General features: G+C 46.5%; 1 protein-coding gene across 5 annotated transcripts in view; it reads right to left on the bottom strand.

The window, feature by feature from the left end:
* The window catches only part of CREBBP (CREB binding lysine acetyltransferase), a 124,411-nt gene that overhangs the window by 28,062 nt on the left and 75,047 nt on the right, over positions 1-21,302 (bottom strand). For 3 of the 5 annotated variants that reach the window (XM_081820179.1, XM_081820180.1, XM_081820176.1), the window contains 11 exons: positions 14,334-14,576; positions 12,787-12,889; positions 12,321-12,467; positions 11,098-11,215; positions 10,256-10,427; positions 9,921-9,965; positions 7,570-7,694; positions 6,796-6,984; positions 5,075-5,491; positions 3,308-3,487; positions 2,173-2,362 (listed from right to left, as the gene is read on the bottom strand). In XM_081820179.1, the coding sequence (XP_081676305.1) occupies positions 2,173-2,362; positions 3,308-3,487; positions 5,075-5,491; positions 6,796-6,984; positions 7,570-7,694; positions 9,921-9,965; positions 10,256-10,427; positions 11,098-11,215; positions 12,321-12,467; positions 12,787-12,889; positions 14,334-14,576 (1,929 nt within the window). The remainder of the gene's footprint in view (positions 1-2,172; positions 2,363-3,307; positions 3,488-5,074; positions 5,492-6,795; positions 6,985-7,569; positions 7,695-9,920; positions 9,966-10,255; positions 10,428-11,097; positions 11,216-12,320; positions 12,468-12,786; positions 12,890-14,333; positions 14,577-21,302) is intronic. The other 2 variants (XM_081820178.1, XM_081820177.1) reach the window with 2 other exon arrangements.

The following is a 21,302-nucleotide window of genomic DNA, read 5'->3' as shown; positions in this document are numbered from 1 at the left end:
AAGTCACAGAGCCAGCAGGGAGGAATGGGGACTCGGGCAAACTGGGGAGCCCAAGCCCCAGCTGAGGCTCCCACCCAGACTGCTGCCACAAGAATGAAAGCGCAATGCTGACAGAGCTTCTCATTTTCAAAGAAAAGCCAGAAATTCAGAGTTTGATTTGCAATTCCTCGTTTTTAAAAATATTGTGTGGCTCAAACAGAATATGTCTATGGGGCTGGATCCAGTTTTCAAGGGTCTGTGCAACCAAGTTTACTTCCATAACATAAAACGATTTTCACAGTAACACTAGGCCGTCACCCGCCTGGTGCACCGTGCTGACGCCGGCACAAATGGGTAAAAGGAACCACAAGGAGAGTCCCTCGCGCGGCACCACAACGCAGGCAGCGGCACCAACGCTGCGTTAGTGTCATCGTGCTCTCAAGCCCTGGCTACGCGTCTGGATCTCCAACGACCAAACAGGAAGCCAGCGGTCCTGACAGAAAACGCTCGTGTGCGCAGAGCTGAGAGTGGAGGCAGCTGCTTCTCTGCACGGAGCACAGAAGACTGGGGAGGTTAGACGAGCTATGGGTATTCAGATCTGGGCAAGTGGCAGACATTTTCCCAAAAAGGAACTAAGTCGGCCAGTGACACCAAGGACAACTGACAGTATTTGTTGCCAATGGTAAAGTTTGGACTTACATCAAAATTCGAATTTGGAGAACTTTTATCTGTCATGTGAGTTTGACAGCCTTCCCAAATTTCCAAGACTTTTTTGAGGAGATTCACAGTGGTATTAATCAATGTGATTTTTAAAACTATTGTACAGTGAAGTGTGGTGACATCTGGAAAATCTGTGTAACTCATGAGCCAAATCCAAGATGACCAAAGGATCATGTTATTAAAAAAAAAAAAAAAAATTCACACAAGGACAAAAGATTCATTCACAGCACAAGACAGATGGACTCTAACGTCACTGGGCATGAAGAACCCAGAGCTATGCATCCAGACTTCATGCAGAAACTAATCTTTAGGAAACCTGCACTTGTTGAGTTTTGGTGTAGTATTAAAAAAGAACACCCACAATTATCTGAAAAAGCTCTTACTCTTTCTTTTATCAACCAGCTATCTGCGTGGGGCGGGGCTGTCTTCAGGGGCATGAACCGAACAACGCAGCACAACAGAGACAGCAGCGGCAGCAGGAGAGTCTAGCCACGCCCGCCGAAATCTCCGAGTCGCAAAATTGTACAGAAAACACTGTCACTACTCTAAGTATGTTTGTTGTGGGAAACTTATTTTTCATAAAAATGTGTTATTCGTGGATGCCATGTAACAGATTTGTTAAATGAATGTTTTTAAAATTTCTAATAGAGTAAATAGTGACAGATAATCCATATGAACAAAAACTCCGGGGTCCTCAATTTTTAGGAGCATAAACAGGTCTTAGACCAAAAACTTGAAAGCTTCTGTAGGTTCTCCCTCCCAGTGGCAAAACTATACAATATCAGCCTCTCACAGTTCTCTGCTGTCTTTCTCAAATGTGCCACAAGCAGCCCTTAACTTCTAAGCCACATCCCCCATTTGCAAGGGTCACCTAACAACGTTCTGACATTCTGTTGACCTCCTCACGGTGGACCTCCAATGGGTTCCCTCCGACTCCCTCTGTGAGACTGGCTCAGCCAGCACATCTCGGAGCCCAGAGCATCTTCACTCATCACCCCACGAGGCCACTGGGCCCTACCACACTGCGCACTTACTCTGGGCGCACAGTCTCCCATCTGTAACACTGTGCACATGTTCTGCCATGGTGGTAACTTCCCTCGCATGGTTTTCAAGCAATCTCCTGCTCAAATCTATCGTGCTTGTCCACAGCTTGCCGAGTAAAGAAAGCCCAAGCTTCTTGGCAGGCACAAGGACTCAGATGCAACCTCCACCCTGGCCCCACAGCCAGTGACAGCTCAGAGGAGAGATGTGCTCCTGGGCTGCCCCTCAGAGCCGTGGCTCGTTTCTCATTCCTACCATAAACCCTGTGGGCCATCGGGCTGGAGTCTAGCTCGCTGTCACCATTTCTTAGAAGGTAAAACTTGGGGAATGGCAGGCAGCAAAGATAAAAGCTTTAGTTTTTAACCCGCAGTGTGCAATCACAACACGACGGAAAGGCAGCACAGTTGAAAAGTTCAAGGAAACACGGCCTACTTTTCTTGCGTGGCTGTGAAGGAGATGTTGACTGAGAGGCGGCCCCATTAGCGTTGTTCTCTTCTTCCTCTTTAGCTTCTACTTTCACTTCCGGTTTCTTCTCGTCCACTTCCATCGATTCTGATTTCTGTTCTGTTGTGTCTGTTTCTTCTTTAACTTGAGAAGATCCCTGTAGATCCTCCTCCATCATCTTGGGAAAAACAGAATTACAGACAACGATGTATGAATAGCAAAAAACTTTATTCTAACTCAGCCTCACTGGAAGTCTTTCAACCATCTATCTGGGCTCGTCAAACCATCCTCTACTCAGAGCTGTATTTACCATCCCTTCCTCTCCCCCAGGGAGGACTGGAGCATCTGGGGCCGGGTGAGTTGCCTTAATACAGCACCACTGCAATCAGAGTCCTGATTCAAAAAATTTACATGCTTGAGTGCTTACAAGACACTGCATCCACACACCCTACCACCTGCTCAGGAGTTTCACATATAGGTCCTCCTAGTTTGGAACAAGAACCTCCTTGAAAATTGGGGAAAAAACCAAATTGCTCAGAGGGCCAGGCAGGTGAAGTCACAGAGCCAGCAGGGAGGAATGGGGACTCGGGCAAACTGGGGAGCCCAAGCCCCAGCTGAGGCTCCCACCCAGACTGCTGCCACAGGAATGCAAGCACAATGCTGACAGAGCTTCTCATTTTCAAAGAAAAGCCAGAAATTCAGAGTTTGATTTGTAATTCCTCGTTTTTAAAAATATTGTGTGGGTCAAACAGAACATGTCTATGGGGCTGGATCCAGTTTTCAACTTTTGCCACAGGTTAGTGAACGAGCACACCCTTGTGCAGTCCAATGCTGTAGAACTACGTATGAACGAAGAACGTCAGTGAAAAGTCACGGGATGATTCAGTCATTTAAAATATAAACCAGTACTCTTATTTCTGGCAAAATAAAGTAAAACCCATACCTAATACCTAAAAATAACCACTCTATTTTTAACCTCTATCCTCTCTGAACCCATAATCAAACAGGGTATTAAAGCAAAAAGCAGCGTCATCCACGGAGGACCCGTGGTGTCTCCCCTTAGCACACCTGAGTGACATTTCTGCGTGCTGCACATCTGCTCACGCCCTGGAATGGCACCTACCGCAGACCCAGGCTCCCCCTTGGAGTCACTGGCATCAGGCTCAGTGTCCTCAGTCTTGACCTCTGTCTTCACTTCCAGCATTGGTACATCGGGTCCTGGCTGCTGGGAGTTGGTTTCAGCGCTGGCCACCGAGGAAGGAGTGGGGACCCTGTTATCGATGCTGGCAGCTGCCTGGGAAAGCTGTGGAGAAACGAAAATTATTTATCTCCGTTACTAAGACAACAGAAATGCTGTTAAACTCTATTGTTCACCCAAAACACAGTTTCATGTTAACATTTCTCAACACTAACCTAACAGACAGCCCTATTTGAGAGAGCTAAAGAACAGAAAATTTAAGACAGGAGTCCCAGGGGAAGTCAACTTCATGTAGAAACACAAAGAACTTCCTACCAAGAATGTAGAGATGGAAGAGTAGGGCTTTCCACATTTTGATATAAGACTATTTTCTGGAAGTTTCTACCTAAGTCACAGAACCACCTATTTTAAAATTAATTCCTTCCAATAAGGTCATTACAGTTTATTGTAAAATGCTTAACTGCAGATACAGAAGTGTACATGTAGAAGGGGGATGAAGTGCCTACATGAAGAATGTGTAATTAGCCTGTTATAACTGCAGGGGCAGGGGTGGTGGTGGTGGAGGTGGAGTAAGCAAACATCAAGGTAAGGAACCACCACAAGAACTCTCAATTTTCAAAGCCTTACTCATAGTTGTTTGTTTTGTTTTTTTTAAAGATTTTATTTAACCATTTTAGAGAGAGAGTGAGCCCAAGAGCATTCATGAGTCAGCGGAGGGGTAAAAGGGGGAGGGAGAGGGACAAGGAGACTCCGTACTGAGCTCAGAGCCCGAAGACCCTGAGATCACGACCTAAGCCGAAACCAAGTCGGACGCTCAACCGACTGAGCCACCCAGGCACCCCTGCCTCACAGAGTTCTAATTTAAGTAAACAAAAGGGAACATAAAATTACAAAGGAATCTTATTTAAAAATAAGAAATATAAAATAAGGATAAATAATAAACATACTTCCTGTAGAGAAATACATATGGTAATGTTATCTTGGGGGTGTTGTTAAGATTTATTTTGATATTTTATAAATAAATATCCTCAGTCCCTAAGAATAAAGTTAATGTATTTCAGGGGGAAGGGTGGTTTCTAAGTCAGGATGATATGAAAACAGAGGTGAAGATTTCAGTGGCAACTGGGGCAGGGGTGCGGGGGGTGGCGAGTGGGCAGCCTACAGCTGGGCACGGCCAGCAAGCAGGTCCACGGAGGATTGGGCAGACATGAGCCACAGAAAGCGCTAACCTGGGTCTGCCATTTTGTCGTGAGAAGAATAGGCTCCAGGTCTGAAAATAAGGCTGACAGGCAAAGTCAAAGCACATACAATTAGGAACGTGACTTGTTTACCACATCCTCAGAATGTTAAGAGAAAAACTACTAACACTCAGAGGACACCCACCTAGGACAGATAATGGGGAACACACGGCTCCTATGTACAGACAGAGGACCCACGTATGATTTCTTTATAACTGCTAATTTCTAAAAACTCGTTTAATGAGAGAAGATAATCTTAAGTCACATCCGGCCAAACACAAACATGGCCTTTGGAGCCAATGTCAGGGACAAAATACAGCTCCTATGGTTTGATTAGGGGACAGATACTCTCTGGGCTTGTGCCAAGACACTAAGACAACTTTGTGACAGGATTTTTTTTATGGAGAAGTTCTCGATCAGGAGCTTCAGCCCAAAGACAGACTGCGGGGCTCACCGGTGTGCCAGGAGGCTGGGTGTGCACAGGTGTCGGCTGCTGCTGTGACGACTGAGGGGTGGCCACAGACGGGGGCTGGACTGGGGTATGAGGCTGTGGGGTCACCTGGGCCTGGGCTGCTGCCTGGACCGTAGGGGTGCTCTGGGTTTGGCTAGCACTGGGCACGGAGCCTGGAGTCGGGGTGGGAGTCTGCCCGGAAGACGACACGGGAGTCGACGGCTGGGTGGGGGCTGCTGGCTGAGGAGGAGTCATCCCAGGCGCCGTCGGGTGCTGGAGAGATGGCATGCCGGCAGCCGTGGAAGCAGGAGGTGGCGTCTGGTGCAGCGGTGACTGTGTCACTGGTGGGCAGGGCAGCTGGCCGGCCTGGGGCCCAAGCATGTTCAGAGGGTTAGGAAGAGCGGCACCAGGCACCTGTCCCTAACAGAGCCAACAGAGGATGTTAAAATTATTTCCCCAACAGATTTAAAGAATTAAACGCATGAAAATCTAACCACGGTTTCTTGGTGAGGTCTGCTCGTTTCAAGGGCATGTGCCATTTGTAAAACCTCACCCAGCTGTACACTTATAATAACATGCACTTTCCAGTAAAGTTAATGCAATGCAATGTTTCTCATCCTGTGATTTACAGAACTGTTGAAACCTCTGGCTTAAACTAATACATATCCACTCAGCTTTACAAGCTTCATGCTCCAAAACATCTACCCACTTAGACCACCGAAAAAGGTATTTCTCTTTTTTTCAAGAAATGAGTTACTGAAACACTGAAATGTTTCAATAAAGTGATTCCCAAATGGGGACATGCTTCACAATTATTTGTGGACTTCTTAAAAAAGCGATTCCAAATCACTGCTCTAGAACAGGGGTCAGGGCCCAATCCAGCTAGCTGCCTGTTCCTGTAGGCAAGTCTGGAACACAGCCACGCCCCTTCATTTACGTGTGAACGACTATGCCCCTGGCAGCTCCACAACAATGAGGCCGAGGAGTTCAAAGAGTCGGAAGTATAAACAGGAACAGGTCTGCTGTTCCAGAACAACGGTGTGTTACAGAAATGAAGAATTAGTAAATATTTAGTGAGTAAATCAAACACAGTCAATGACTTTTTTCAACATTACTTCATGTAAAAACTGAGAACAGAATATTGTCTTCCAGGGGAAGATCCAGCCTGTTCTAAATGCATGCCCATGTGTATACAGCAGCAACTCCATGCCCGACAATTAACAGTTCTCCAAAGTGGGAAAAAAGGCACTAAAATGAATGGAAAATAGTTCTCCTCAGCTTTAAACAGCATCATTAAAAACAAATTTGACAAGAGAACTACTCAATCGATCCAGTTAGCGGACTTCACCCAGGATGCCCAGAGAGACGGGCAACAGGACACACCAACCAAGTCGCCAGCCGAGTTCATGGGGCCTTGTCCTCACTCTCTAATACTCAAGGTCTCTCAGGATCACATGTGAATTTAAAACACACAAATAAAAACCAAGAAAATGACCACTAAAACCCAAAAACCCAAAACACAAAGCCTATGAACCAAAAAACCACAATCCACTCCACTTTGGTATGAAGTTCGCCCAGAGATGATAAGAGTAATTCTAAAGAAGGTAAAAATAACAACAAAATGGGGGTAAAAAAATCAAGAGATGCTCATGTGTAATAATGAGATGTGTATTCTGGAATTCTAATCAGGAGGAAGCTGGGGCCCCGACCCGGGTGCGCAGTACCTGTGGCACGCCTGTCTGGGCCGCCGGCTGCCCCATGCCCACACTGTTTACGCTCATCGCCCCACTGGAGGACTGGAACTGGTTCTGTGGCAGGAACTGGTTCTGTGCAGGCGCCTGGGCCATAATGTTGTTGGCGTGAGCGCCCATCATGTTCGGAGGCTGAGGCATTCGGGAAGGAGAAATGGCCATCTAAAAGACAAGCATCATCAAGAGATCGGAGGATGAGGACCAGAGTCTTCAAGACAGAACTCTCTGAACCCTCCCTTCCCTGTGGCAAGAGAACCACCACGAAGACCTTCCAGCTCCCAGGCACTTTGCGTGCTTTCTCATACAACGTCTCCAAGAAGCCAGTTTCAAATTCATCTCTGAATAGAGATCAATAGCATGCTATACTTTAAAGTTCAAAATATGCCTTTCACAACTTCTCTGACGTGTTAAGAAAGCAGCCTCAGGAGAGTAAGCTCCAGGAGTCAAGAGACGCTGTCAAGCATCTCTCGGCGACATATCTGAGACTGCCTACTCCAACCTCAGAACTTGTGTCTTCTCACAAAGTCACAAGTTCCTATGAATTTATCATCCCAATAAAAATAAACAATGGTCATATAATTCTCATTTGTAGTCATGAAGACCAAAGAGAGAGGGAGAGAGATATGAAGTAAATAAAGCAGAACCAAATCCAGAGAAACAAGCACAATCTCAATTTCACTGCGTAGAGAATTTTCCTTATTCGAGCAAGGTCCTCTCAGCACAGCTGAAGCAAAGAGAAGCACTTACCCCTGGAACGGAGCCCATGCTGTTCATCGGGACAGAGTGGTTCATGGGGGATGCTGCACGTGGTCCCATGGGAGCTTGTGGCAACTGTACATTCCCCAAGGACATTGGGGTAAATGAATTCATCCCTGTAAATGCACCCACAATGATTCATTAGAAAAAGCACCCACAGGAAAACAGAGCTACAGCTCACCAAACTCTACGCAAAATAAGTTGGAATACATATGCAAGACATACAACAGAAATCACCCAGGAAACCAGAAAAGATGGCGATGTAACACTTTTCAAATACAGAAAAATGGCACCGACGTGGCGGTGGTGAGAGTGGTTTGGTGGGGTGGGGGCAGGGCAGCATGAGGAGACGAAGGGAGAAAGTCCGGTCAACCACCAATGAACGAGGTGGCACCAGGAAGGCGCTCCTACCCTCCACGGAGGAGGTCTTGGCTAAGGCCAGGGCACCCATCTGAGCCAACCTCCCCAACACCTTCCAGAGCACATGGCTCCCTTTTCCTCTCCTGCAGGAAGGCCTGCCCCATCATCCCAGGCCTCCTGGCTCTTCGGCTGGGTTTACATTTATTGTTAGAAACTGGGATAAGACTCGAAATATGGTTTTAATTTTGCAAGCATGTAAAGTGTTTAGAAAGTGCCCAAGGGTGAGCAATTCTCAATCGCAACCTCCTCTCTCCAGACTGGCAAGCTCCCCTTTTCGTGGCTATCTTCCCCTTTCCAGGGGTTTTGTCTAAAGCCCACAGGAATGTCACACTATGAAAGACACCTCACTGGCTGCTACGCGTCTCCGGACCACGGCGTCTCATTCTTCCTCACTTCCCACCTTACTCTGTAAACTCCACACCTACATGTAAAGCTCTACATCAGTGCTGGTCAAGCAAGTCTTAGGACTGACGCTGGGAATCTAACAGAATCCTTGAGGTGCCGTCTTAACACTGGCACAGGCGTGAGAAGGTCTCAGAGAACATGTGCCTCCCTCAGCATTACCTTCAAGGACACCTAGAAATGTCACTCTAAAACAAACCAGTGCCGGCACGGGCCCAGGAAGACTTTCTACGAAGGCTGTAAGCTTCCCCCTCTCCTTGAGGATTTTATATAAGAGAAAAAGGCAGTATTGAGAAACAGCACCACGAAGAGCCCCTCTTTACAGACGGAGATGTGCTTGTAAGGGAGCTATGAGGGTTTTGCTATAAAACTCCTTCAATACCCTGCTTGACAGCCCTCCTCACATCCCAAATCAGCCCCATCTTCCATGTCATCCCCTACGCAGCATTCAGCTACATTCTCAAGGCTCCATTTTCCTGACTTCCTGGTTTCCTTCACTCTCATATCTAGTTTGTCCATCAAAACAAGGCCCTGAAGTTTCTCCCAAACATCAGGTGACCTATCGTGTCTCTTCAGTATGCAATTAAGATTACCAGAACTTTTTAGAAGTTTTTTATTTACCTTTTGAAAGTAATCTCTACACTCAGTGTGGGGCTCAAATTCATAACCTCAACACTACCACAACTTTTAAAATGACCCTTTCTCCCCTCTCGTTCTACTCTGCACACAGCAGCAAGGCCTTGCTTTGGAATCTCCTGGATAATGTCGCCACCTTATTTCACAACCTATAAAAACGTCCCGTTATTCAAGTCTCGATGTGACAAGATCCGTAAAAGCCTTGAAATGCTCCTCTCCCAAACTCCAATGAGTGTTTCAACCAGAGACACCATAGAATCTCAACTTGAGAAAGAGCCTTTAAAAGTGGTTCAGGCTGCTGCCAGCACACCCCAACCCAAGGAGGAGCACAAACCCTCTTCAGTCCGGCTCAACGCTCTCCTTCACAGCCTTCCGACAGGTTTCCTGCCCCCACCAATGAGGCTTTTGGAGGAGACTCTTCCAAAGAATAATATCCCTTCCTGTCCATTAAAAAAAAAAGGCTGGGGCACCTGGGTGGCTCAGTCGTTAAAGGTCTGCATTCGGCTCAGATCATGATCCCAGGGTCCTTGGATCGAGCCCTGCATCAGGCTCCTTGCTCGGCCGGGAAGCCTGCTTCTCCCTCTTCCACGCCCCCCGCTTGTGTTCCCTTCCTCACTGTGTCTCTCTCTGTCAAATAAATAAAATCTTAAAAAAAAAGGCTAAACCCTGCTTCTGATGTCCTGGGAGAGCTTTCCTATGGTCTTCTAACTTGCAAATATCACATATAAGCACACTGCCTGTGGAAGTAAATTCCGACCACCAGCAGAAGGAGGGAGGGACTAACGAGGAGCTACAAAGAGATGCAGACAGAAGAGGATCAACGAATCAGCTTTGCGGCTGTTGAGTGTTAAACCAAAACATGATTCACAACAATGGTTCAATACCTTGGGACACCTGCACGCGGTTCACCGGCAGGGGCATGGGTCCATCTGCAACGGCAGAAAAAACCTGCTTATTTAAAATAATCCTTCATTTGGGAACAAGGAATTTTACCTTCAGAACGTCAAACTTAAAGGGAAAACCCGTGAGTAGGTGCGAAGGCACTGAGCATTCGGACGCCTGCACACCCTCCCGAGGCCTCTCCAGAAACAGGCCGGTGCGGAAGGCCATGGCCGCAATCACACAGCTTCCAAAGTGCGGGCTTAGAAACACACCCCAAACCCAGAGGGGAAAACAAGCCATCAGACTGAGGGCTGGCAGAAGGAGGTGAAGTCCTTACTTGGAGGCCTCACAGGCTGTGTCTGCGGAATCCCTGGGGGCTGCGCCCCGGGAGTCGGCAGGGCGGGCTGGTTACCCAAGATGCCTTGTTTGTGCAAACGCGACCTCCGCTTTTCTTCTAGTTCTTTTTGTATCTTGTAGATTTTTTCTGCCAGTAAGTGATAGTATTCATCCTAAAGAGCAATAACATTCAATATTAAGCAGCCAAAACCGTGCGGGGGAAAAAAAAAACCAAACCCAATCTGTTTTATATGTTTTAGCAAACGAATGAACTTTTACATTAAGTACGTTGGCAAAGATTAAGTATTAGCACTTCTGTTCTGTTGTTTTTTTGTTTTAAGTAAGCTCTAGGCCCAACAGGGTGCCTGAACTCATGACCCCAAGATCAAGAGTCGCAAGCTCTACCAGCTGAACCAGCCCGGTGCCCCAGCATCCAGCACTTCTAACCGATAAACCCAAGGCCCAACTTCTTGTTGAACGCCTAGTGACATTATAGGACTTATCAGACAAGGGGCGCTAAATGCACATTACATTTCATTCCGCAGTCGAATCACTTCCTGGATATTCGACACTGGCAGTAACACAGTACGAGCATTAGAAACAGCACCCCCTGTAAAGTCCATCCATGGATAAAACACAATTTTACATGCTCATTCACCACTGTAGTGGACATGTGTCGTCAACCAAGAGAGCTGTGCAGGGGTCTGCTGTCTTATCTGGGACGTCTCTGGTTAGTGTCCTTGAGGTGATGAGTCTACCTGACTAACAGATTTCCCCATTTCCAGACAGATGCCGTTCTTTCGACGTGGGTGTCGTGCGGCTGGAACACGGATGGCAACCTACCCGGCTGTTGGCAGACTCATACATATCCCCCTCCACTTTCTTAGCGTAGGCCACCAGGTTCTCCATGCGGCGATCCTTCAGGGCTGCCGGGTCAGGGGTTGGAAAGATGGCTTGGACGCTGCAAGGACAAAATGTTCTGTCAACAGACTTTTGAGACACCATCAGTGTCTTGCTAGTTTATACATGATGACATGGAGAGAGAGAAATGAGACCATCTACTTATGGGGGACAACATACTGCTGAGAGAAATGCCAAATCTCTCTTGCCCAGTATGCGAACACACAAATGAAATCACTTTCTGGAAATAATACTGACCTGTCAATTTATCTATACGTCAAACACACTAATATTTTGCTATTTATAGAATGTGCTAGGTCATCTTAAGAATAATACAATTTCAAACTCCTAATTTTTTAATATTTATTTATTTGAGAAAGAGAGAGAGAGAGGGTGTGAGCGGGGGGGGGGGAAGAGGCAGAGGGAGAGAATCTTAAGCAGGCTCCCCATTGAACATCGGGTTCGATGCAGGGCTTGATCCCTTGACCCTGAGATCATGACCTGAGCCAAAATCAGGAGTTGGACACTTAACTAACTGAGCCACCCAGGTGCCCCTGGAACTCCTAATCTTTAAACTATTTATCATAAATAGTTTTCACTAAAAAGATGAAGGAAAAAAACACTCCAAGGGAATTAAGCTCATCTAATTTCCCCTTCAATTTAACTTAGTAGCTCGAAAAAGTTAACTGTTTACTTCCTGTCTGTTAACATACTGTATGTGGTGCTATCCTGCCCTCTATTCACCAGGCCCAAATTCCCCCAGCTCTCAGGGGCCTCCACGATTATAATCTTCAGCTATAAAACAAGGCAAAGCTTTTGAGGTAACACTAGCTCCCTGCTGCATGTCAGAGCTCAGAGGACAGGAGATCTGGCCACACTAGAAATACTGACCTCTGTGACATGGATGACAGTTCATATCCCCTGCAGGGCAGAGCCATGGACGCTCTGACACTACCCCCCAACTGGGATTCTCTGGCCTGCCAGCAGTGGCTGTGGCTCCCTAAACAAGCGTGTGACCCTCTTCAGCTGCTAGGGCACTGTCACCTGAGACCCAGGGGACCACTCAGGAATTAAATCAGACATCAGTGAAACTACAAAACTGTCACACTGCTGTCAGCCACAAAATGTTTCCAGCATATGTGAATAAAGGGGAGGCAGGCACGTACAGTTTATGCACTAGATGGCTCCGTAGGTCCTGAGTGACGTGTTCGTGCCACCCTTTCCGAACGCCGGTGCTGGAAGGAGGGGCCGCTGTAGGTATAGTGCTGAGGGTCCCAATGTTTGCAGGGCTCGAGCCATCATTTATCAGTGGGCTAGGGGAAGAACAAGAATACTCATTACACCTACCGAAGTGATACAAATGCGCTTCATTTAATGAGGTTTTTCAACCACACTTGATTTTTAAAAACTCAGGACAGCCAAGTGACGAATATACAACAAAACCAAAACTGTGTTTAATTTATTATCTGCTCTATAGTTATAATAATAATAATAATAATTTAAAAAAAGCACCCCCCTCCATACCATCTTCACTGTCACACATTTAAGAAACTATCACAGTTTCGTGATTCCCAACCCACTTTCATGTGCGATCATCACTCAGATAGGAGCTGATTCAAACACGGGTCTTACTTTGTGGCCCCAAGGGAAGTTGGAAGAGCTGATTCTGAAATCAAGTTTGGTGGCTGCTGATCTGTTGTTATTCCTCCTGCTGGAATGTTCATTGGGTTATTTCCTTTAAAGATAGAAAGAAATCAACCAAGTCCCAAATTATAATATACACTTCAAAGTACTGATAACGTAAACAAGTCACCACATAAGTGATTCTTAGGAGTTATAATAACAGCCACCATGGCAGGAACTCTGCAAGCTGTATTTTCAATAATTGTAATCAACTTCTACAAATTCAGTTGTAAGACTCCTTCTCACTGCATTTTGTAACCAAAATCAAGCATTTCTGTGGAGGCTATCTGGTATCGTAAGTGGACACTGTGGCTGTGCAAAAAAGGACAAATGATCTACTTGTAAGCTTCAGACTTTTATTCTGGCTTCATTAATATCATGCCCTAAACAACTAAACTGACCTGTCACTAAGATTTGTGTTCACCTTTTCTTTTCATATCAGAAAATAAAATCATAGAAATTACTTGCAAGTGAAAACATCTGTGTATTCATTTTATTTTTAAAAAAAATTTTAAATTAACATATTATGTATTATTTGTTTCAGGGGCAGAGTATTCATTTTAAAGTAAGAAAAAGCTGAGACTCAGAGAGGTTAACAGTCCTGTCCCAAATTATACCCTCAAACAGGAGTAAGAGTCCACCTTACAACTCAGGTCTGAGGGCTCCAACCCAGTTGCAAGGCCACTAGAAGTTAGATACACATTAGGGCGGTTTTGTCCAAAAAGCAATGAATGAGATGTTCTTAATTCGTCAACCTTAAAAGGGTCATTTTTAAGGTTAAAATACGTACTTTATTAGGAAAACAACCAAACTAGCACAACCACCTTGACTTCACTTGACTGCCTGCTTGGCTCACTTTAAGAGCACTGTGTCAATTTAAAAGAAAAACGTTAAAAACACAATATGCAGAGATGGCAGAAACTATGGAGATGTGTGAGCGAATGAGCAAACCCTGGCTAATGACAAGCTCAGATGAGAGCAGGAAGCCCCGTGCCTGGGACAAGGCTGAGGCAGGAGGCATGTGCGGAGACTCCTTGCTAGGCCGCTCCTGTGTGGGCTGCTCGCCTCCAGCTGTGGCTTAGCCCGTGGCCAAGACATGCCAGCAACTGGCAGGCCACCTACGAGTTCTCCAGCAGAGCAGTGGTCTACAAGCGGGACAGTCATAATTCTAACTTGTGAGATTCCACATTCTGAGTCATGTGAAATGCCCCTTCTGAAAACTGTCCAGACAGGAGCGGCACAGCGATCTCATGTTGGTTCCTTTATAAATGCTTCTCTTCTCAAACCTGTAACATCTTCCTTGAACAGACACGGTAGCCTTTTCCTGGAAGTTCTTTACTTCAAGCACTTAAAAGTTATCTTCATCATAATTTATACATATATTAATTTGAATTTAAAGTAAAAACAGTAATGGTAAACCGCCCTGGGTTCCAGAAAGACTTGTCATTCCCACTGCTGCATTGGACAAACAAGTTCTCAAGCGTTCCTTCACCTACCCAGGGGGTTGAGAGTCCTCATCTGCTGGTGAGTCTGAGGCTGTGCTGGTTGCTGGCCGGGAACCTGAGGCTGCAGCTGCGTCTGGGGCTGGTTCAGGTAGGGGAGTCCAAGAGCAGCATACGCACGCTGCATGGAGCTGGGGTCTATGGGATTTGGGTTACTTAAAGACGCGGCATTCTGCTGGCCTGTGCCAACAGAACCAATTGTGTTCTGAATCCCACTAGCTGGAGACCCCAGGATGGCTAAAACAACAAACAGACAGACAAACGAGAAAGTTAAGTAAAAGGAGAAGCCCACAAATGATTGACAAGCTACTGAGAAGCCAGTACAATTTCATCAGCAAACTATCTACGTATGTCATAAGGCAACAGAACAAGGCTACTGAGAACGGAGCTGCGCAGAGAAAAGGGGCCTGAGCTAGTCACCTATTCTGCACAGCAGCGCTTGAGGAGCAAAAACCTGAAGGAAATTCAAGCTTTCATCTTACAACCAACAGATCACAAAATCAGAGCTCACTTAATGAAAATTATGTATGAACTCTAGAGACTCAACTCTGTTTCAGGGGAGTGGCATACACGTGACAACAGAAAGTGTTCTGATTTGGGGGAGCAACTGCCATCACTGACATGAACTAAAGGGGCCCCCCTTTGGCTGCCACTTTCCCTGGGGTCCTTCACTGCTCACCTGCACAGGTACAGAGGATTAAAGAAGGGGCAGAGGTGACACCTAGTTGGTCAGTTTTGTTACTTATTAATTAATAAGTCTAGGACTTTAATCTTTCTAACGACAAAATTTCAATTCCTCAAAACTTAATATGTACAATGGCATTAACACCAAACCTTTCTTTCCTACAGTTTCCTATGCAGGAAGGCCCCATGCCAAGCCGTCTGGCTATCTAAAGCTGCTCAAGAAATACTGTACCTGACTGACTGATCTAGCTAAAATTAATGGATGGAACGAGGCTTGGAGATTCTGCATGGATTTTCATTTATCCAGGCGTCACCTCAGTACCACTGAGATTCAGGAACTGGCACAGCCTCACGAAGTCATCCACGCCCACTACCCGGCCTACTGATGGCTTGCAGGGCACTCCCTCCTGGTACTCCACCATCTACCGGGGCCAATCCCAAAAGACCGAAGGAAAATCTGGAGCAACATAAAGAACCCCATTCCCAAGGACTTCAAACTTAACAGAGATGACCCCAAATCTGCATCTCCTTGGTCACTTCAAGTTCAATCCATCCCTCTGTCCAACCATCCGAATGTCCTCATTTGGTGAGCACGTACCATAAGGCAAAAGCTTTATGTCCTACTATTTATTCTTATTAAGATTTCCCTTCTTTCCAACTTCCCCAAATTTTAGAGTCATGTTATGAACAGTAGCTTATAAAACTGATACTGTAACATATGATCTTTGACACATTAAGCACTATCACAAAGCTTTCCTTTCATATTCCGACAATTACGTGTAACGATAATATTCTCACATTCAACCATGCAACTATAACATAAACAACTCACATACTTAGAGTATTTTAATTAAAGCTAAAGGTGTAAAAAAAAAAAATCTTGGTAATTACACATTCCATACTATTAACTTTTCTAATAAGGATATTCAGATCTCAAACTCATTAACGCTCATTAGACACAATTACACACACCAAGCACCTCATTATTATAAATGAAAAGCAATTCCCAAGCTACCCTTTATGACAAGCGTGTAGCTTAAATCATGTATGATATCTTTAAAAGTATTTTCTCTAATAGTTAATACTCCCCCCTCCCCAACCTAAACTTTCAACATGTGCCCACCATATTCCTAAAACTGACAGGCCAGATTTTCTAAAAGAACTCTGATGTTAGGGGCGCCTGGTTGCTCAGTTGGTTGAGCGTCAGAATCTTGAATCTCAGCTCAGGTCTTGATCTCAGGGTCGTGAGTTCAAGGCCTGCACTGGGCTCCACACTGGGCATGGAGCCTACTTAAAAAACAAAACAAAACACAACACTCTGATGTTAAAAAGAAAGCAATAATGGTAGGATGGTTTATTTTTCTATCACCTACTGGGGTTTAAGAAAGAACAGACCCAGACTACATTTGCTACACACAGTGATGAACTGTGGAGAGGAATTTAAAGAAAGAAGGTGTCTAGGTAGCCTTCTGTTTCAGGGTGAAGAAATAACAACTTTTCCTACTATATTCCACTTTCATCCACCCAGCCCCAAATGCCATCCTTTCCATCAAAATGCCCCACCTTAGGGTGAATGCCACTCCCAAGCCAAAGGCCATTTATGGGGAAGCCAGAGCCTCCACGGAAGCTGCTGACACAGTCACTGTATTTGTATTTGTGTTAAAAGCATTTAATTCCTACATATAAACATTATGGTGTTTTTTAATTAAAATAACAAAACAACACATTATCCACCAGGAGACAAGTAAGCATTTGGTATTTGACAATCCTAACAATTCAGAGGCACAGAAAACAAAGCACAAAAAAGTAAAAAAGGTCTCTGACATTTAAGCATGGTCCAATTTGAGTCCAAATGACAAATGCTAGTTTTGGGTGACACAAATACCTCAGGGTAAGGGAATGCAGACGTTTACTATAGGAGTGATGACTGGATGAAAGAGGAGTCATCAGGTAAAAGGAAACTCTGTTTAAACTCTGTTCTGCAGGCCCAAGACACTACCATGTCTCCTACAAGTTTTCCTCATCTCCTGGGTGGCAATAAGGCCTCCTGCCATTCCTACAATGCCTACTGGGCCGCTGCTTCTCTCTGGGCCTTTTCCACCTCACACGCTCACTCACTCAGTCCACAGGTGGAGTGCATGCGGACTCTGTGGGGCGCTCCGAGAGGTTCCAGGATGGGAGCACAAAGTCTGCACTTGGGGCACAGGGGCAGCTGGGAGACAGAACGCATTAACCTAATAATCCCCTAAGTCACAGCAGCTCCAGACCCGGGAAGGAGAAAACCATGCTCATCCCATCATCCCTGTATACTCCCTGAAGGCAGGACCAGCAAGGGGCTCCAGTCTGCAGGCGGAGCATGGTGCCGAGCACACAGCCCCGGAAAGCCCCTGCGGAGTTCAGGGAGCTGTGGCAGGTGGCAGAGCGACTGGCCTTCCCAGGGCCCTCCCGGCATGCAGCACCGCAGGCCTTGGGGTTGAACAAAATCAAGGAGTGCTAAAGGCAGCAACGCTCATTTATCTGGCATCACTGAGAACAACGCCTTCTGCATTCCTCAGTTTTAAACATTATCGACATTTACCTCTTTAAATGTCAAAACCTCTTGTTCTTTTTCCCAGTTTTACATCTTCTTTCCTTTCTTAGAGCTTAATGCTCTATTTCGTACCCAGTCTCTGTCCCCTCACACAGTGTCTCAATCCATCAGTGTGGCTCTCCTCCCTCCGGGTCAGTGGCATTCCCACCAGCAGCACATCTTCAAGATACCCCAACGTCTCCACCGCCTCACCACCCCCCTGCTGCAGCTAAATTGGGAGCCCGTGACCTAGGAAATAAAAGGCCAAGTTTTCTAGTGGGCTCTTTTCAGGACCCACCTGCCACTTTTCATGTCCTTCCACTGAGAGAATGGAGACTGCTCCACTAACAGGTCCCGCGTCCAGAGCACATTGCGAAAATTCAAGTCCCCAGACGTTCTCAGTAAAACTGGACTCGAGATGAAAATCCAATGAAAATGGACAAACTAAATTTCAAAGCTTTGTCAGCGCAGTGGGAGATTTACCACGAAGCAGGCAAAGGAGCTACTAAGTAGTCACCGATTTCTACTGAAAAAAGTCATGCTGGAATTAACTCAGACCTGCAGATGTCTCTGCAGAGTGGCCCCCACACCTCTGTGCCTCCCAGGTGCTGCGTGCACCATGACGGCCTTCCTTTCCAGCATCCTCTTTGGTTTTTTTTTTTACAAGCCATCTCTACACCCAACATGGGGCTCGAACTCACAAACCCAATTTCAAGAGTCACATGTTCTACCAACGGAGGGGACCCGGTGCCCCTCCAGCATCTTCCTGCACATGGTGCAGGGCAGACAAGAAAGAACACCTAAGCCCCAGGGCTGGACCTCCAGCACAGCCACCACTGAGCAAGAACACATAAGCGTGCAACAGGTTTTCTTCAGAAGCCAAACGACTCAGGAGGGGCAACACTGTGGGACCCAGAAGAGCAAGGCAAAAGCTACGTTGATGAAATACATCACCACTGACTGCTGGATACTTAAATTAGGGGCAGACAAGCCTACAGCTCTACCCCTACAGCCATTCAAGTTCCACTGCAACCTCTGCTCCGCATCCCAGGCACAGGCCGTCAGAAGAGGCATCTGAGAGTCTCTGAAGGGCTCTCAGGTGGAACAAGGACCTGTTCAACACATCCTTACTGAGCACCGGAGCAGGCTGCTCCATGAGCAGAAGCTCTAAGGAGGTAGATCTGGACTCACGTCATGAAGGAAGGCACTTCACAATCACAGGTGCTTAAAATTGGGACAGCCAGACCAGGTAGTAAGGGTCAAGCCCATGGAGGTATTCAAGTGCCGGACCAGAGGACTACTGACTCAGACACTCCCCATCGTCATGCTGCGGGGCTCAGCCCGCATCTAAGACGGCTGTGGGCACCGACTGCGTTTGGTCTCAGGAGGAAGCTGATCCCGCGGCACTGATTTTGACCGTTCTTGTGGGATTCTGAGCTGGGAAACCCATGATTTCCCCAGAGTGACTCGAAACGTCTCAAGAGCTTGGGACAAACACACAGCCCTTCAAGGCATTCTCTAGGGCTGTGCATCTCAGCTGTTACTGTGCATACTGATCACCTAGGACTTCTGAGATGGGGCTTGACTTTCTGCATTTCTGCCTGTGTAGCCTGGTAGCAAGAACCCCATTGATGAGGCAACAGGGGTTCACATAAGGAATTAGGTCTTGTGTCCACACAGCCCTGCACACTGGAATTTTCTGGAAGTCAGATGCCAGAACTGACATTAAGTGTATACCTTGAAAAGTCCTAACTATTCAATAAAATCTGATTATCTCTCTAAGGGAGGGATAGCTCAAGATCAGTGATAACACAATCTCAAGAAAACAAAGAAACATCGAACAAAATCTCAACACAGGCCAGAAAGGTAACCAATGGAGTGGCTTAGTTCCACGGATGATGCCAGTAGGGTCTCTCAGCAGAGACATCCACGGAGGAAGTGAGGCCGTGGAGGGTGTGAGCACTTGCAGGAAACCTGCCAGAAAATCACGGCCTCGGCAGGCACCGGGAGTCTCCCGGCAACCCCAGGGGCCCCAACCTCTCGCCACAAACACTCCCTCCCTCCCCGAATCCCCTCGCTTGCACAGGAACTTGACTCCATGCTGGTTGTGCAGACACTGTACTGTGTGGTGTCCTTCCATCATTACTGTACTGGAATGGGGTTCCATCAAGCCCCAGCCTCCAGCACACACGGGTCTTCCGGGTCCTCCCCCAGGACTCGCCTCCAGCTCATTCCTTCCTGTGGCACGACTGTCACCTCGCTGCTGTGTACATCTTCTGACTCTGGCCCCTGACTTGAAGCTGTTGGAGGGCTGGACCCACACTTTCTCCCTGCTGCCGAACCCCCGTGGGCACACACCACCATCACAGTCTGCTTCAGGAGAAGAGGAAGAGTAGACGCTTATAGAAGCACACTGCTGGAATGTTCTCACTCACCACATCAACCTCCTGCCCTCAGAAAACCAGAGCGAGAGAGAGCCAAAAGAGCACACTCAGGGCCGAAACCTAATTTGAAGAGTATTTAACCATTTCTTACATAAGTGCTTTCATTTCTTTTACAAAAAAGTTACCAGAACCTGGTATAAAGTTAATCTAAATATTCCCGGTGACTTGACGTTATAAAATCACCCTGGTGACACCTTACATTATGACTAGTGGAAACACTGTGGTTTACCACTTCAGAGCACGCACTGGATCAACTGTCACAACATTCAGGCAGTTATAAGGATGTTGAGGGAAAAAAAAAAAAAATAAACCCACATATATTTCTTTTCTTTTTTAAAACAAAAACCACATAAGTGTTTCTTAAAAAGAGAAATCACCAAAGTTTAACACTGTCATGGCAACACATACTAAAAACAAAAGGTCCCAGAAAAGCCACACCCCCAAATGAGAAGTTCAGAATATAATCCTAACTTATTATTCATGGAATGAATATTTTGGCACTTAAAAAGCCTGTTACTGAAACACGTCCTAAAACACAAGAAAATTTAACCACCACAATATACTAGTTTAAAAAAAATAGTTTCACACTAACTGTGAGGAAAAACAGGCTTATACCAACAGAACTACTCTCCCAAATACATGGTTCTGAAAGACCTAGATTCCTAGAACTTCACTTCATGTAAGAGAGGTCCTGGAAAAATATATTAATTCCAACTGTGGTCAAAGAAAAATTAAACTGATTTAGGAAAGTGCCTTTTCAAAGGAAACGCAGTGTGAGTCCTTCTGCAGGGAGGGACGACGACGGACCCACAAGCGGCTGCCCACTCGGGAGGGACACCCCCGGAGTCACTGGTGCGGCACCCCAGCACTCTCAGGAACAGCGTGCTTTCCGCCGTGCCCCGGGCCCCAAGGAAACGAACACAGAGACAGCTGCACAGGCCCTCCAGGCAGCCGTGGGGTCTCGAGGCAGATAATCAAGAAGGATGAGAGCAACGAACACACAACCACAAACAAGATGGCCCAGACAAGATGGAGGAAGATGAGCAAGACTGTGTGGTGCTGGAGGTCGCAGGGAGCAGCTCCAGCCAGAGGGGTCACACGACACCGGAGGGCACATCCTATCTGTCCCAACTGAGGGACACACACCAAGACCACAGTTTTACCCCTGAAGTGACAGGAAAGGACTTAAAACTGGAAGAGATGCTCATCCTTTCATTGCTCTGATGCCCACGAGGGCAGGGATCCCTCAGGGAGCCACACTCAGAC

The sequence above is a fragment of the Leptonychotes weddellii genome, chromosome 5 (assembly GCF_054177405.1).
Source record: "Leptonychotes weddellii isolate Sample4059 chromosome 5, ASM5417740v2, whole genome shotgun sequence".
NCBI lineage: Eukaryota > Metazoa > Chordata > Mammalia > Carnivora > Phocidae > Leptonychotes > Leptonychotes weddellii.
This window is presented reverse-complemented; position numbering and strand designations above follow the sequence as displayed.